Source organism: Ischnura elegans, chromosome 7 (assembly GCF_921293095.1).
Source record: "Ischnura elegans chromosome 7, ioIscEleg1.1, whole genome shotgun sequence".
In the NCBI taxonomy this organism is placed as follows: domain Eukaryota; kingdom Metazoa; phylum Arthropoda; class Insecta; order Odonata; family Coenagrionidae; genus Ischnura; species Ischnura elegans.
Genome location: NC_060252.1, coordinates 73,546,177 through 73,564,665, shown reverse-complemented (window position 1 = coordinate 73,564,665; position 18,489 = coordinate 73,546,177). Strand labels below are relative to the sequence as shown.

Genomic DNA, 18,489 nt, shown 5'->3' with positions numbered 1-18,489 from the left:
TAGACCATCTTCCTCTCCAGCATGGTACAGCAAAAGGGAATTTCATGTAAATGAACGAATTAACTTCAATAGCGTCTGGAGAAAAATTAAGGAACTTCTTCATTATAATTCAGAATAGAGAGCCAGAGGCAAGTTCTATAATTATTTAATGATGAGATCGCATTATAGGTCAATGCGCGAATACCAGACACTTTCTGAAATAATATTCATATCATCGCTTTTAAAGTAGAGCATTATCAGAGATAGTAAGATTGCGTGCAACGAATATGCTTCCATTCATTCATTTAATAGTAATTATTACAACGCGTTTAGAAAACGTTTTAAATTAAAAATGCTAGCTAAGATTCCAACACAATTGACTTTAATTAGATTTAATTAGGCATTTGCGCTGTGATATATTAGATTAAAGCCAGAATACGAGAAGTCTTCGGATACAATTCTTACATCCAATTTACTAAAGTAGAGGATTCTCACTAATATTATTGAATAATATTGCCTCAAATGCCTTTAAAGGCCCATAGTAACTGGAGGGCAAGGGAATTCAGAGATGGGTAATTCATGGATCATTTAAATGCAATAGACATGCAACATTTCCCAAATAAGTTTAACGACGAAAATGGTTTGGATGCCGTTAGCATTGTCATTAAGTAAAATTTATTTATATATTTCCGCTCAAAAATTTTCTTTCATTAACTTCAAGAACGTATATTTTTGGTAGAATTCGATGCCTAAAAATTGTTAATGGCGATAATCCAAATAATATGCTTAAAAATAAATGACAAGTCCAATCACAGTAAAATATTTTTTCTCTTAGATTGGCTATTGATTAAATAATTTTATCACGGATATTTTCAATATTATTCCAAAACTTCCGTAAAAAAATCAGAATATGATTTGTGGGACGAAACCGCAGTACAAATTTTATTATATGAAGCCTCCACATAATTGACATTAGCTGCATCGTTCCTTGCATCCTATCTGGCAGGGATTATTCGAAAACTCTTCCAAATAGAAATCATTGATTGTAAAGAAATTGCTGGTATTACGTGTGATTCACGACTGGAAAATTCAAATATGTCGATATTTTCACCGTACAAGACGGAGACGTATACTGTAAGATCTCCAGCCTCGGGTGTGATTGGTTCTGGTCACCAAAATGGTGGCGCATGAGAAAATCCGTAGTAAAAGCATTTGGAAAGTTTTGATTAACTATCCAGCTGAAAATTCCCCATATCTTTACACTTACCCCCTTGTACTTCATTCCTAACAAGGGCCATGAAATTCACCTCTATGTCTACACCCTTCCGTCTCTGAGATAGCGGGAAAGGTAAAACTATGGAGACATCACAGGGTATGAAATTATAGCTTGCGCTTGCGTCAAGCTGTAGAATCTAGTCTCTGAATTAATACGTAGATATTCCGAGATTTACTCCGCGTCGCGTCGGTCCATATTTCCAACGCGGAGAAGATCCCGGAAGATCTATCTTAATTCAAATTAACCCGCAGAAGGCTTCATTGGGATTTCGACGCCGAATTTGTCAGTGAAAAGAAGAACAGGACTCGACATGTTTGAATTTCACAAGCGAATTTATCAGAAAGGAAACAGGTTTTCCTCTCATAGACAGATAATGGTGGCAAAAAACTTTTCCTAAATACTTATACTCCCAGATTACACGCGATAACATTCAATACAAACGAAATTGACTAGTCTAAACGAAAAAAACTCCGAATGGTCCAATTAGACTATTCTCGGCAATGATGTCATCATTCATCAAGATCAGCGGAAATCGCTTCACTTCCCATTCGATTGGAAGGGCAGCCAATAGCGACTGAAATCGGTATGACTCAGGATTGGCGGACAGGGGGGTACAGGAAATTCGTGAGCTATTCGAGGCTATACGTTTGAAGCCGACTTAATCAAAGCTTGATCTAACGGGATAGGACCTCAAGTTAATAGCCTCCGTTCAGAAAAAAGCAACAACCTTCTTTAAGCCAAATCTAGAGCTTATACAGAGATTATCCACCTCAGAGAGACACCTGTGACACGTGTAGCGTACGAAATAAACTGGAAAGAATAAACTTTGAAAAAGCATTATTTAATCATCTATACATAAAGATTCTATTTCCAAGAAGTATCGCGACAGAAAAAAACAAACCTCAACCCTAGAGAGGTTTTTCTATCCCAGCAGATAACGGTGACACAATTACGTGAAGTTAATCTTTGATGAAATGTGGCACATGATTTTATTCTCCCCGCAAAGTATTACTGAACTGTTTGCGTTTGTACGGAGTTTTACATAAGGAAATCTACATCGTATGGAAACTAGCCAGATTTCTGTAAGCCGGAAACATTACTTGCCTAGCGTGGACAACATTTGTTGAAAACATTAAGTTGACTATAATGAAAAAAATAGCCCACCGAAGTATTTCATTCTAGTGTCTAAAATTCATAAAATTGACATCATAAGCCAGCAATTACGCCATTAAGCTCCCATGTCAATCTCATGGCATTTCATCTCCACCTTCAACCCTTTTTATGATTACTTCTTTCCGAGCTAATGAAAAAGGAAAACCTTACACGATGTAAGTCATCCATAGCGCCATATAGATAGCAATTCGTGGATTTAGAATAGAAAATAAGCAATACATGGGGCGGGTTAAAAGACACAATCACGGTTCAAACATAAGTTCAAGGATAATCACAATACGGTAGGTAGATGACGAATAGCACCTCGTTTAAAATAAAAATTGGAAAATATTTCGTGAAGCTCAAACTACGATAATGATAATCATGCAGTTTTTCGCGTGATATAGCGAGAAGCTTTTCAGAACGAATCCTTGGTTTATGATGATGATAAAAATAAAATGGGTTGTAGGAACAAATAGTACAATTTTCACGTTATCATCACCATACGTATAATAAACGATTTTAATTACTTCTGGTGAATTGTATTATTATTCTAATTCTTCTCGTGTTTTCAACCAGGTTAACTCAGTCGTATAGGTCGACATTTCGGAAGAAAACTTGTCTCCCATTTTCAAGGCGTGAAATTGGACTTTCATTGAGCAACACGCCTTGAAAATGGGAGACAAGTTTTCTTCCGAAACGTCGGCCTATATGACTGAGTTCACTAAGTCATATAGGCCAAATTAGAACAGGTTCTATTTTCCGTTCATGCGTTCGCACAAATAGGATGATCACACGGTGCATGCATTTCCGTGTTCATTCACGCGTTCATACATTTAGACATTAACTTGTACGTGAAATGCATCGTGTAACCAGGCCTTAAAAAACACCCTCAGAAATGCAACAGATACTTAAAAAAGTTTTTACTGGGCCAGAATATTTCAACGAACGGTAAACGCGGAGGGTTGATTTATGCTGAGGAAAAAGGGCATTTGCCTCGGATTGATCCAAAATTGAAGTGACTGCCGATTTATCAGACGGGATGATGGACGTTCCCATCAATTTGGGCCCGTTCGGAGGATAAAATACGGGTAATACGTTCGCCTAAAAATGACGCATCGTCACCACCTATCGAAAACATAAGCCAGGAAGCATCCATTTACATCAATTTTATACGTTATTCTTTTTTTATGCTGTACGATAATGCGACATCGGTTCCAGGGAATTGACAATAACCTCTAAATCCGCATTATCAACATAGTCATAGCGATAGGGAAAACTTTCAGAAACGCAAAAACCGTTTACACTTCTAACCATGAAATGTATTGAAAATCACACAGAAATTCCTATCTTTTTCGTTACTAACTCAGAATGAGTCAAAAACCTCTCCCTTAAATAAATTAAAAACATAATTCAGTGTACTAAGGTACAAATTGCAGTCCTCGGAGAAGAACCTAATCAAATTAAGTCTCGGGAGTTTTTCTCCTCTCGGGAGACTGAACCCCAGGTCCACCGCTCGGTATGTCGTTAACTTAATCACCATGCGATTTTATCTTCACTTGTACGATCTTAATCACGCATTAGCGGATTTTAATAAACCCGAGTCCCACGGCATTTAATTAAATTGGACTGAAGTATCCTTGAGCAATAAGCAACCCATTTCACTCTAGTAAGATGTGGGTTGCCTATACGACCTTCTTCTCCAACGAAAAAAAACAAATGTAGGTCCTTCTACGCAAGGGGATACAAATACTTAGGGCTAAAAACAAATACAAACGCGTTTATCTACGGAGAAATTACACATGAAGTATTCACACCAACTACTGATGCAATCGACAACTTTTTTCCATTTTTTAAACGTATACCTCCAACGTGGTTACTGAAAATTAAATGAGAAGAGGCAGCACACAAAAAGGCAGACACAACACAAAAAATATACTATTTCCCTGAAAATTACTCCCAAAGTTAAGAGAAAGGAATTCAAATCTCACAGTATAATGTGATTAAATTTTTTAATGCAACAACAGCGAAAAAACAAAGAAATGTCGATATGAGTTAAAACCTGACACTTGGAACAATTCAAAACGTCAAATGATGGAAGCATCAATGCATCACGATGGCAAAGGATGGATATAACAAAGCAAAACACTGAAATTGAAAGATTTCAGTGAAAATGTACCGATATAAAAACAGAAAGTCACATAAGGGCAAAAAATAAAATTCAGAACCCTCTTAATGCATTGAAAAAATATTAATACGGATGAGCCCGGAACGAAACTGAAGCCTAGAAAAAAAAAAATAACAAGAAAATAATATCACGAAAAACGGATAAAAGCCTGATGGAGTAAAAAGTTAAGAAGATGCATACCTAAAACTCGATCGTTCTTTTAAGAGGCGTATTTATCGCTTAAAACTTACGCAATCATAATCAAACTTTCAGGCTAAATGAAGTAGACCCTGCGTTAGATTTGCCTATATCTCATACTTGAAAACTTTACCTCACTTTTTTCTCATGAGTATTTTTTTACATTTGAGATACAGGAAAATGTCTAAATAAAGTCTAATTTACTCACACTGATAAATTCAAGACGGTAGCCTCGGTTTAAAATTAGTATTTCGTCACTAAAAAGGCAAAATACAACCCGTCGAGGGGGAGGTATGTGTCTTGTAGTGAGACATTGTTGATAACATAGTGATTCCGACGTAATGTAGACGAAAAGCTAGAAAAGTATATATGAGATACAGGAAAATGTCCAAAGAGAACTCATTTACTCACATCGTAAATCTTAAAATGCTAGCTAATGTTTTAAAATTAGTATTTCGTCACCAAATAAAACGAAACAAGATCTGATCGGCGGGAAGAACGAGCCTTGTTATGAGAAATTATTGATGACAGAATGATTCCGATTAAAAATGGTGACAAAAAGCAAAAAAATTAAATATTTATGACACAAAGATGAATAAATGAGTTTGAAAATATAAATACTGACTCGAAAAACTTCGAAATAAAAATCGCCGTAAATGAAAACCAAGTGTTACGATCCGCAATAGTACCGACGGAAAGCATATAAAAGGGGATAAAAATAGCAAACAGGAAAAGCCATGATACTGGGTAAAGACTTGGATAATCCAAGAGATCCAACTGGGAAACTAGGAGTGCCCAGTGAACGTGGGCTGTTCAAAAGCGCGCTACCACGGTATTTTTTTATCTTAATCCCACTGGCAATATTTTAAACATTAAATCGACCCTTTGGGACCTAAATTTATCGTAAAATTATAGGCAATTTTTCTTTCCGCTTCAATTTTTAAAATGCTATCTCGACTCGGTGGAAAACAACCCCCCTGACGCACATAGCGGCCGACTTAACAATTGACAGACATGCGAGGTCCCCTCCCTCAAATTTCTCTCGGCGCCGGGGCGTCGCCAGGTCACCCCACTTGCCTCGAAGCGCCACCAGAAGCGGATTCGCAACGCACTCTACGTTGACCGACTTTAAAACGCAAGCGTCGAAGGATCAAGAAAGAAGGTCACACTTCGCACGTTAAACGCGGCGAAATGGGCCTCTATAGGTTGAAGCCGTAACCACGAATCTCTATATTACTCTCTCACACTACACTTCCATTTGTAAAACTTAATGCGTAAACTCTAGAACGAGGATAACTGTACATAAAACCGCAAAGTGTACGAGCGCGATGGAAAACGTACCATTCTTCTGACCGCATTATATATTCTGACAAGTAAGCGATTTTGTCTGACATATTAGTCCAACGAAGAGTACTTGAGCGTCATGAAAACTTTAAGAAGAGGATGATACAACTTAATCGGCCATACCCTGAGTCGTGATGAGCTAATTATGGCAATAGTAGAGGTACATGTGGATGGCAAGATCGGAAAAGCAATATATCGGATACAATACAAGAAACAGGCAATGAAGGATTTGAGAGAAAAGAAATACGTAGGTGTGCAAAGATTAGGTGAAAGGAGAATTGAATGAAGAGCTGTGTCAAAACAATCGTAGGATTGTTGACTGATGATTTTGATATTATCACAACAGTGGATTGCACTGTGCAACTGCAATGGCTTGATCAAAGAGTCCATCAATATTTATCGAACAAAATTCATAAATTCAGCTGTTATTACAACATTTTTGAGGTATCCCTTCGAAATGTGTGTACCTATCGAAGGATTTCATTTTTTTGAGAACCTAAATCTTGATTTTCAGGCGCAACACAAAAGATGTCATATATATTGTTGCGATGTATTTTTTACGGAATCACTACAGAATCTGTTCAATATGGACGGTCTTGATTTCTGAGGAGTAAAAATATCCTTCATTGAATTAAATCTATGTTTTAATGTGCAACCAGTGTCAGCGTGATACCTATCAACCTCGTAAAATATTTAAGATACCAACGGAAACGGCACTTTTATGATCCAGAATTTCCTACGTCGATATTTTTTTGTAAAATTTGCCAAGTACTAAGTGAAGGGATATAACTCCAGCCTATGCGGCAAGCCAGAGAGAAATATTATCCGGATAAAGGCATGGGAAATGCCCGATGGGGGTGGATCCACGGTCGACCCTAAAACGGGTACAGCAATGCGGGCCACAATTATTACGTTCCAGGAAGAGACATTACAGGCGTACAACATCAATATCATCACGAAATTAACGACACACCAAGTAAGATAATTTACCACGAGAATGAATTACGACTCGGAAAGGGGCGGAGAGAAAACCCGCAAGTAGGAATACTTTTCAAACGAGAGCGTTCATCTATGGAACAGATTAGATAAAAATAACCATAAAATAAATTCTACCCCGAAATAATCCGAATATCGGCCCTTGTTGTAGAGAGCTAACAATGCAAGCAACTAGTATATCTATTCCACATGTGGCGGTCTTGCATTGCACGGCATAATAGTGGAGGTGTTCCGTATTCACTTCCTTACGACAAATATTATTAAACCCCTAAGAATCAGGACACGGAAAAGGGGAACATTTATTAAATTACTACACCAGCCACTCTATTTCTGGCAAGAAATTTTCAGAATTTTCATACTCGAGATAAAGTTAAATTTTAACAACGGTCCACAGGACATAATCCGAAAATTTCAAGATGATAACCAACCCATTCATCACAATTATGCAGTGTATACTTGGTTTACCTGGCTACGATCCCCTAAAATATATGGTATCTACTGCAAAGGGGGATTTTGCATCGGAAATATATTATTATCCGCCAAGAGGTAACTTATCAATGGAATTTAAGAATATCCTACGTATATACGAACGCATTCACTAGTGCTACCTGGGTGTTACAAGAGCGATGCATTAGACAAAAACACTAAATACACAGTTCGAGCGGGAATGATGCGGTATCTTAATCACTTACTCGCACATATACTACTTTCCTACGAGCGAGTTGTGGCTAGAAGCTGGGCCACTCCCCAGGGAAGGCAAACGGAGGCAAAATAAATTGGGATGGGATTTGAGAGGCAGAAGGTCGGCCAGCTCCCATGGGACTACCGTCGCTAAGCGATTGTGAGGCGGTTAAGTGCCCTTCCTCTTTATCCCACAAGCCCTGACAACTACACCATAAAAAAATAACGAGGCCATTGGATCCCCTTAACAGATATTTATTCGCACTTGGGTAACAGCGTTTACAGAAGCAGCAACAGTCATTAGACTGTGTACTTCCAAGCCGAAAGAAAGGCACGAAGAGCCAATTGGATTACTCAGAATAGCGTAGGATTCCTGTATCCCTAAATGACGAAATAGCGCAAATAAATCTGAAGTTCAACAACAAGCGGCAAAATGTATTTAATAAGGACAATTTTGACCCCGGATTCATCACTGACACGAGCTAATCCGAATAAACCATGAAGACTACTTGTTCCGACCACTAATGTGGGACAATATGAGAGTTCCCATCAAAACATTCATGTGGTACTTTTTAACAGAAATTACAGAGGATAATTCCAGTATAACGAAAAGCACTGAGCAACTTTCCTAGGAAGATCAACTTAATTTCCACTTGGGGATTGGAGCAACGCATGCAATTGATGATACCACAAAACATGGAAAACTAGGTCGGTATTGAATTGTTTATCAGTGCAACATTGCTAAGCTAAGCAACATTTACAACCCGATCTTCCCCTCACTTAACGCCTGCTCACATGATACAAGTAGGAATTGATGAGTGGAGGCATGAATAAATTTTGAAGGACCGCATCATGTACGACTGCATGAACCAAATTAGAACAGGTTCTATTTTTACCCATGCATTTGTGCAAGTGGAGTGGCCCCACTATCCACGAACCCGTTCACTCTGGCGTTAGTGAATTTACACATTTGATGGAATGCCAAATACAGAGCATATGATAAACGTCCAATACTAGAAACCACTCAGGCAAGACTTTGCTACTACACAGACCTTCGTGAAAATTACTTTCGTTTTCACTCTAATAGTCGCATAGATAACTCGGAAACCTCATGGTTTCACAACGGCACCCATTCCCACGGACCCAAATACTGGCTGGAGTATAGAAAAGGATGGGTGGAAATAATTTCAATCACGCCACAAGAGGACCATCGGCTGTTAATCTGCTCTCAATGACCCTTAAATATTCAAAGGGCAAGGCACTTGACCTCAATGCCCGAAAGAGAGTAGTAACTTATCAAAACTAGATTCAAAGGCTAACCACCGATTCAGTGCCATATCTACATCAATAATTCGACGCTCTGGAGTGGTCCACCGCACAAAATGCATGGTTCGCACTCAGCTTCATCGTAGACTAGACGGAGCAAAATGACCCTTACGAGAAGTTGATAACGGCGCTTCCGAGAGAGAGAGAGAGAGAGAGAGATACTATCCGGGTAGGCTCGAAACCGTACCGAACAGCCGAGAATAAAATATCAATGAGAGGCTTCACGTCAGGACCCCAAGGTCAGACTTAAGAGTTCGATACAGTTGATCGATGTGAGTATACGCTCGCACAAAAAAATAAGGAACCACGGCACGCAAGAGATAAGGAACGGGATGGAAAACAGATTCACATCATTATCATGTCGCAAGAAGGCTGATTGACCTAATTCAAAGGGTAATGATTTGCAGCAGGTCAGTGGGTGATTGAATGACCACGGCACGCCGCCCCGAGGGGTTCGTGGATCGGGGTACGGTAGAATGGGGGGGTGGAAGGGGATATTTTTGGTGTACGAGGGGGGAAGGGAAGGGGTGGGTTTCAAGAGCAAAAGGGAAGTAGATAGCGCGAGTGGAGAAAATCGATTCACAGTGCAACTCCCGACCACCCGTTTGTTCCGCACTCCTGACTCTTGCCCAAAAACTAGGGAAAGGTTAAAGGGACGCCGTAGATGTGAGTACACATTTTGGCGATGACAATGACCCGATGGGGTCCATCCGGAAACATCGATCAACCTACACGGTGCGTGTCCTCGCCGCAAAGGCGCCCGCACGCATGGCGGAGTGGAAGGATAGCACGGCACAAACAAAGGGACACGGATAGATGGAAATAATTCTCCTATGACAACGACTGCAGCCACGGTACATTCATTCACACTCAAAGACCAAGTGGACAATCAAGCAGCTCACACTACACGAATCTTCACTCATAAATTTGTAAATAGGAGACAGCACGAATCGATGTTCAACAGCAATACAGAAGTATTTTCAAGAGTAGATAGTGGTTTTATAGGTTGCAATTTACCTTGCGCAGTAGCGGCTGATCTCTAAACATAGGGACAGGATCTTCTCCGTCATCCAAAATCCAAGATCTTATTCTTCCGTACATGTTCTTGCGTAGCGTTAAGCCACCATGCCGAATAATTCTCAACTGGAGATGTCCACGAAAGTATGTATCTGACGCTGACCCGCAACTTGTCAGTCCATGTATTGATAAACAAACCCGCAACAACGAAAAAGAATCGGCTAATGATCCACCTCCAATTCATACATGCATCACCGCAGCGAGCACGTTTAACCGCCTGGGGTGTCCCCTTGATTCTACCATCTCTGACAATCACCACTTTCAATTCGGGGTTGTTGTGGGGCGGCACAGGCGCAGTGAGATGTCAGGGAGCGAGTGCCCCACCCCCTTAAGTTACCCCTTCGAAACCCGATTCGTTTGTGTTCTACACAAATTAACGAAAAATATTTGATGAAATTGACAGGGTGAAATCAACTTAGGTGAATGAGTGTTTACGTATCTTGCATTCGGATGTTCGACACACGTAATTATCAAGAAACATGGAAATGAACAATTGTTTTCACTCGCAGGAAAAACAAATTCATTCCATAAATTATTAACAATTTTACACGTAACAACGCTGATAAACTCTTACGTAAGTCATATGTTAGAAGAAAATTAAAATTTTACCATCGCGGTAGAGCAGTACTTACAATTCTCAGCCGTTATTATAATTGCAGCAAACACATTCACGGTGCAACTAGTGACTCAAAAACATAAAAATTGATTTCGCTGCGCATTTTCATACTTAAATATCACCAGAATCAGATATAATTACAAGTAGTACTCACAACACAAGGAAACATAAGGCAGGATGCTGATATACCTATTATTACGAGATGAGTCAGTCTCCCAAGACTCAGATGATATATAATAGCGTTTAAATAATCTATAGTGTCTATAATGAGAAGGAAACTTACCTTTGGAGTTTTTATCAGATCCATAACAGTCAAAAATAGATAGGCCGTAAACTTCAAAGTGGTACATCAAATGCTGCCGTGTTTTTTTCATTTAAAGTCTAATAAACGGCGTCATACATTAACAAGTAATGTATCTTCAGGTACTTCTGCGAATACTTTCACAAAATACTATACTCATGTCGACTATGAATGTCAAAAATAACAAAATAGGTGACAAAACACTAATAAATGATAACGCAGGAAGGCAATCACAGGCAAGTGACGTGACTGATGGGTGACGCATTTCGTTATTCAGTTGTTCATTTTCGTGCCTCAGGTGGCAAAATGGTCTGACGTTTTGATGTTTACATTGATGAATACTTAAATCAGAATTATACAAGTTCACTCGGTTTAACTCTAGGGTGATAACTTCGCTGAATATTTATTGCGGCTTTATAAGTTAACATCATCTCTCGAAAATGCTGCTCAATTTATATAGAACTAATTACACGCTAACTGGTAACACATCTAAGAAAACAATGAGACTACTGCCGAACTTAGGGGAGTCACAGACGCAAAAGGTACCGGATAAGAGTGTGCTCTCCAATTTTGTTGCAATGGACATTATTTGCACTTAATTTGAAGAAGAAAATGCATGGCATTAGTAATAATTGTCCACGTTTGATTGTCACGAACTGTAGCTTATCAAGATATTCACCATCACAACCATCTCTGTAATCACCATTGAAGCGTCTCACATTGCAATATTATGAATTTTATGCACGAAGTTATTATTTCCTTAATCACTTGTTTATTTTATCGGTGTTAAAAATGAAATTCACAATCATTATGAATGTTCCTTGGAGTGAGCATTCTGTTAGTGTTTCATGAGAGCAAGAAAATATTATTTTAATCTTCCCCAAATTAAACTTCATCGATAAAATAAGTGCATGGTTACACTTTTACTCGATATTAAATGCAGCCTTTCTTTATGCTCACTTAATAAGAAAACATCTGAACATAAGGCATTCCAGAGTAGGTATCCCAGGGGATAAGATTGCCTATTGTGTACACCTCATATTAGCTCAACGTCATGTTTTCGAATTACAGAAGCTTTTACGGCATATTACCAGACAAATTCGTTTGGTAAAGTCTAAAAGCTAAATTTTATATTGGTGTTCAATCACAGTTAATTAGCTAAGTTGTCAGTTGAGGCAACGTAGGAAAACATCTAGTTGGTTCCATAGTGTAAAATTCGTTTGAATAATATTTTGAGAATGGAACAGTCTAATGAAATGCACACACTGGCATGTTCATGGTCTGCATTGTTTGCCCTTGAGGCCAAAGAAATTGCTACATACTTACATGTATTCCCCTCTTATGGATAGGTTTCTGTTATCTCCTTGATTTGAGTGGAAAAATATCATTACTAGAAATGTAGAAATTCATTATCTAGTTAAACTCTTATGTAAAGTAATGATTTGCATTCACTTGGAACAGTTTCTTGACAGTGATGTATAAATAAAACCAGGGCCGACCCTAGCAGGTGCGGGGCTAGGGGCGAACCTTCGAAGTGCTGGGCCCTTCACTTAAAATATTAAACTCTATACCCCATCTACAAACTCGAGCATTGTGAATCCCTACCACTCTCTGGCCAAGTATTGCACAATAAAAATTACTGCATTATTATTCCTTTATCATAATATTATTTTTTGTCTAGCGCGGACTTAACAATACAGTAATAGTTGAAATTGCATTTTCAAAACTATCGTATATTTTAATTTTTTTCCACGAACGCAGGGCCCAGGGCGGTCGCCCCGATCGCCCCGCCCTAAGGCCGGCCCTGAATAAAACTATTATAGCCGAATACATACTTCTATTCTACTATCACTCTTCGTTCATGGGGTACAAACTACATGAAATTTTTGAAATATATTCTAAAGTGTTACCACCGAAAACGGACCTCTACCAAAATAAGGTCCACCTCTGAATGAATTCCCAAATAAATTTTTCAGCTATGTTCTAGAAATAAAATTTCCCAGGAGTAAAATAATCTAGGTCAGATTATTGCGACTGTGATTCAAAGGTAACATACAGGTGGTGAATTAATTTACTGGTTTGGGGCAATGGCGTAGTGAGGGGGGAGTCTGGACTCCCCCCCCCCACCCAAATATAAAAACACAAATACTTTCCTTCATAAAAGAAAACAAAATAAGGAGAAGTCATGAACTTACAAAATATTTCTCTGACAATTGAAGTTTTTTTCGACTGAAAGGTGCTTTAAAAAATTTTTAATCCTCTACTTCGCACCCTGTTTTTTTTTTATTTCCTCCCTAGTTTTGAATCCCCTCCCCCTGAATGTAATTCCTGGCTACCCCACTGGCTTGGGGTCAGTGCAGTTGGGGGGCCTCATGTGCTATCTCAGGATCATGGGTTTGAGACCTGATTGAGCCTTTCCCACCTCAATCTCTCAGGCTCTCAGGACATGGGTGTTTGTAACCTATTGGTGGATTCAGCATACAAGACATAGATTTTATGTGAAGATAAGTCATTGGTTTTTATCAATCTCATGATTACATGGGCTATTAGGATTGTCAGGAAATGCAGAGAATTTTTGAAAAATGTGCTGCAAACTTTTAAAGCTCATTTCAATCAAAAAGTAAATATTGGTTGACAAAGCACCAAAGATTGGAGGATATTTATAAACGAGTTTATGGCAATTTTCAAGATGATGACCAATGGATATTTCTATAGAATAAAATACTCTAGAGTACATGACAAAGAAGATCTTTAACAAATATTCCCTTATCCAAATGCATAGTAATATCCCTTGATATCATTAATAGTAGCTTGGTGGAAATCCATGATCGCAGGAATAGAAGGATCAACAACTTTGCTATTTACACATGGTTATTTAATAAATATTTGTTGAGGCCAACCATGGTTTCGTTACAGAGTAACATTATCAAGGTGAAGAATGCTGGTAAATTGACAGTATATATAGCAGAAGGTTGGGTAGGGAAATTTCTGGGAGCTGTTGGTTAGGGGGAGGTAGGGGTTGAGTTTGGAGTAAGGTTAGGCGCCACTGTGGGTGGAGGGGTGGATAAGTGGAGGAGGGGGGAGCGAGAAGGCAAAGGTGGTCGTTAACCAGGTATGAGTCCCTGTGGCTTAAAATTTCCAGCTCTTCCATGGCATCTAATCTCCGTCCTTTTCTACTCAAAGTTAAGAATAGTAGGGATGAAGTCACTAATGTGCCCCATGTCGATAAGATGTTTTGCAAATTGTGAATGATCTTTCCCCTGTCTATGACACATCTGGTGCTCGGCCGCCCCATTGGAAAAACTTCTTCCTGTTTGGCCGATGTAAATCATGTCACAGTCGGCGCAATTGAGGCGATATACTCTTCTCCGTTCATCCGGAATATCCCTGTCCTTTGGCGACCCCAGCATGCTTCTTAGTGTGCTGTGGTTACGTATGTTTCGTATTTTTTTTATGTGGTATGTTTCATTTGGACTTGTAATCACTATTCAGTAAAAGAATTTGGTAGATGGATGGGAGAGATAAGTATAGACAAAATAATCTTCTTCATTCAGTCATTCTCTCGTAAGTTAAAATTTAAAAAAACAGTTAAGAAGCTGCCCACTATTCAGGAGTCAGTTACGTAATTAGAGTTTTGCTTCATTTACTCAATCAGGAAAAACCTATCACTAACAGAAGGAATCAGGAACCATAGTATAAACAACAATGAGCCACACAAGGCCAATGCACAAGACAGATGAGTAGCAGAGACACGATCACACACTAGGTATGAGTTTGAGGCATTATCAAATTATGAGCAAAAGAGTTAACGCAGTTGCTTTTTCATGGCAGGCAGATTGAGAAATATGTTTCGGATTGAAAAATGGACAAATATTGGTCTCTCAAATATGTAAACTCTCTTGCAAACAACAATAAAATAAAATTGGTGAATCAGCCCATCATTGCTGCAGCATAAATTGCAAAAACCCTCACATTCTGTGTAATCACAAAGCAGAAACGCACTTTATCAACATTTTACACGTTCTTTGACTGCCTTCAACATTTTGAGAAGCCACAACAATGAAAGCATAACAAACTCTTATGCGATTACCAGGAAGGTGTAAAACAAAGAAGATGCACAATTCATTGAGCACTGACAGTATCGCTGCAATAGCAGAGCAACGATATGGTATGCACTTACTTTATTGAAACAGCTTGCAATTTAGAACTTTAATGGCTTCTATTTTTTTTGTTTCAAAGTTCTCCACATTTGCATTAAGAATTTTCTTCTACGGTAAACCCTTGCTTTATGACATTAATTGGTTGCACAGGACTGACCGTACAGTGAATTCCATCATATGCTGAATTGGCATTACTTCCAGGTTAGGAAGGTTAAAAGAGCATCGGTGCATGAAAACATTTCCATGTTTGTAAAACATGTATCCAAATATAAAAGTCTAATAAATACCATATATTACTACATACAAGATGACTTTTTAACCCAGAAAAGTCTTCTCAAAAGTCAGGGGTCATCATATATGCCTGGTCTGGTCTCATAGGACCAATTTTCAAACTTCCCAGCTGGACAGTGGAGACTATGGTCGCAAAATACAGTGAGGGAGGTCAAAAACTGCCACACCTGCATCTCACTATCTGCAGTGACCCTATGAAAGTAGCAGGGGCAATGCTGTTCAAGTAATAATAATTTTAAAGTGGTACGGTGAACGTAGTCCAAAATTTATGTTGCACATGAAAAATTGGGGTTCGTCTCATACTGTGTATTAAAAGGTATGTAATTGATGACTTTCATTTTGAGTAGGAAAAACTTGGCTAAAATTGAAACCATTAAAAAAAAAAGCATATACAAAATCAGCCCAGATTGTGTGGTGAATCCATTGCAAGTCAAATCCATCATAAAGCACGGGTCTACTATATGTACATGTATGCTTGGACAAGAAAGCATAATTGTTACGATAAAATGAAATAAATTCAGAGAATGCTTATTTTCTCCCTTGACTGAAAGAAAAATCTGCCTTTGTAAGGTTGCTGTGGCTGACCATGAAGGAGTCCTCCAAGTTTTCTCAGTAAAGAAGGATGGGATTCAACATGTTTTTAAGACACCTCCTGGTCCGAAGATTACATCTCTGGATATTGGTGGACATGAGGGTAATTCATGCAAGAGATGAGAACCATTACTCAGGAAATTAAAAAATATGAAAATTTCATTAATATACTCAAAAAGATTTTAATAGGTGCTTCTCGTAGTAGTTAAAAAAATTTGTGATATGTTGCCGCAATTCTGTTTGGGTGAAAAATCTTCAATATACATTCCATTTTTCCAATTAATTTCATCACTTAAAAGTCTACATTTCTTTGAATACTAAGGTTCGTCTAAAGATAAAATATTTGTTGCCATGAATAATGAAGTCCATGGATTTACCAGAAGAGGAAAACCCTTTTTTGACATAAATACAAACCTCACTGAACCAATAAGATGCATGTAAGTACAAACAAAACACATTTTGGTGTATTATAATGAACCAATACAACATACGGCTCCGTTATTTACAGGAAAGTTCATGGAAAACATCTCTATGTGTGTGGAAAATATATTTGCAATCATTATGAGAGTAGCTTGGATGTTGGGTATACAGTGTATGAGGATGAGATAGTTGACCTGACTTGTGTGAAATTTAAGAAGGTAGGTCTTATGTCATTATATATCAACATTCACCTTGGAAAATGCACCCAGGTGTGACTCCTATAGTGTACTTGTGTTTTACATTCTATGTTTAGCTAATACCATCTTCCATCACATTGTTATACAAGCACTTTGTGTGATTTCTCTTTCTTTCTTTGCATATACTGATACACGCATTAAAAAATATTTTTCCTCTAGTTAATATGAGGTATAGGTGGCTGCATTAAAAATTTTTGCGCAACAAAAAGCTTTTATCCATTAAAATATGAGACTCAGTGGTCTAAAATATTGTTAATTGAGGAAAATGTAATTCATGGCTATCACATATGAAAAAAATGTTCTTATTTTCTTCTTCTCAAAGGAAGAGGAGCCTCTGTTTACGTGAATGTGAGTAGGGAATTGCAGTATTATTGTATAATAGATTGCATACATCTTGGAATTTTACTAAAATCACCATGCCCGTAAGGGCACACCAGGTACAGAGTGGAGCTATGCAATTTTCTCATGCCGATAAAGGCACGCTGGGCGTTTAAAGGTTAAAATGGTATTAACTTTTTCCCTACTAAAGAAAAAAATATGCATCTGGACGTTTCTTGACCCGGGAGACGAAAGCCGCAAATTTTCATCTGAGATTTTCCTACACAGGTGAACGAATGCGGAATATATATACATTTCCAAGCTCTCCCCCTTTTATGACGGTCGTGGGTGTGCAATGTCTTTCTTTTGGGACCCAACACTGCGAGGCTTAGGCTTTACCCTAAAAATCCGGGATGAGGTACCCCGACCCCTCATCTTAAATTAGCCCTCTATGCGGTAAGGGACTGCGGTCATACAATTGCTTATCCAGTCATTTTGAAATAAATATTTGCTCCTTTCCCAAAAAATTTAAACTAAGAATTCAATTATTTGTCTTTTGAGCAGTTTTTACAATGATTCAACAAAATTCTGTGATAAATATTAACTCATATCTCGATTTCAGCATAAACATCAACATGGAAATTGTTGCTGCATTAAATGTGTTAATATTGACAGTAGAGCTTCGCTCAAAATTTGACAATTCACAAAATAAAATGAGGAATTCAATTCAAAGTCTGCAATTTATGTTCAAGCAACAATTATCCATATAGCTAATTCATATTAACAAAGCCCCAGACGCCACAGAATCCTCTGTATCTAATTCGCATGCAGATAGTATCCATTGACTACCGCTCCGTCGCTTTTCGTCAATGGATACTATCTGCATACAAATTAGATACGGAGGATTCTGTGCCATCTGGGGCATGATTGACCGCAAACCAATGCCGCTGGTAGGGTAATAAACCCCAAAAGGAGGGAGCCCAACTACCCTCGGAGTCAATGATAATGAGGAGTCCCTCCTAGGAAGGGTCGAAAAAGGTTGGTGCTGAGAGTGTGTGATTATTCACAGCACCCTTCTTAACGAATTTTCTGCAAAAATGTTCCGTACGGAGGGGACGGAAGACTCTCTCGGGGCTCAGTACAGCAGTCATGCTAAGGTGAGAACTCCACTGTCTCGAAAGGGTTAATCAGGGCTGGTTTACATGGCCGGATAGGGCACCAAGCCAAAGGGGGCGCCTAAGTTCATTACTAATTAAACACAGAGATTAAAGTTTGAGGGTTGATTTACTCCTCAAAATTATTGTATAAGGAAGCATGTATTGTGAAGTGGATACCCATA

The 18,489-nt window shown here is 38.5% G+C and overlaps 2 protein-coding genes across 4 annotated transcripts in view; one reads left to right on the top strand and one right to left on the bottom strand.

Annotated features, from left to right (window-relative positions):
• The window catches only part of LOC124162788 (myotubularin-related protein 6), an 88,289-nt gene extending 76,919 nt beyond the window's left edge, over positions 1 to 11,370 (bottom strand). The window contains exon 1 of one of the 2 annotated variants that reach the window (XM_046539425.1): positions 11,096 to 11,370. In XM_046539425.1, the coding sequence (XP_046395381.1) occupies positions 11,096 to 11,119 (24 nt within the window). In that variant the 5' untranslated portion in view covers positions 11,120 to 11,370. Of the gene's footprint in view, positions 1 to 10,136; positions 10,449 to 11,095 lie in introns of those variants that run through there. The other variant, XM_046539424.1, reaches the window with a different exon arrangement.
• Positions 11,371 to 11,419: 49 nt separating this feature from the next.
• The window catches only part of LOC124162789 (Bardet-Biedl syndrome 7 protein homolog), a 33,168-nt gene continuing 26,098 nt past the window's right edge, over positions 11,420 to 18,489 (top strand). The window contains exons 1-4 of one of the 2 annotated variants that reach the window (XM_046539426.1): positions 11,420 to 11,655; positions 16,135 to 16,258; positions 16,478 to 16,592; positions 16,664 to 16,793. In XM_046539426.1, coding sequence (XP_046395382.1) covers positions 11,554 to 11,655; positions 16,135 to 16,258; positions 16,478 to 16,592; positions 16,664 to 16,793 — 471 coding nt within the window. In that variant the 5' untranslated portion in view covers positions 11,420 to 11,553. Of the gene's footprint in view, positions 11,656 to 14,198; positions 15,282 to 16,134; positions 16,259 to 16,477; positions 16,593 to 16,663; positions 16,794 to 18,489 lie in introns of those variants that run through there. The other variant, XM_046539427.1, reaches the window with a different exon arrangement.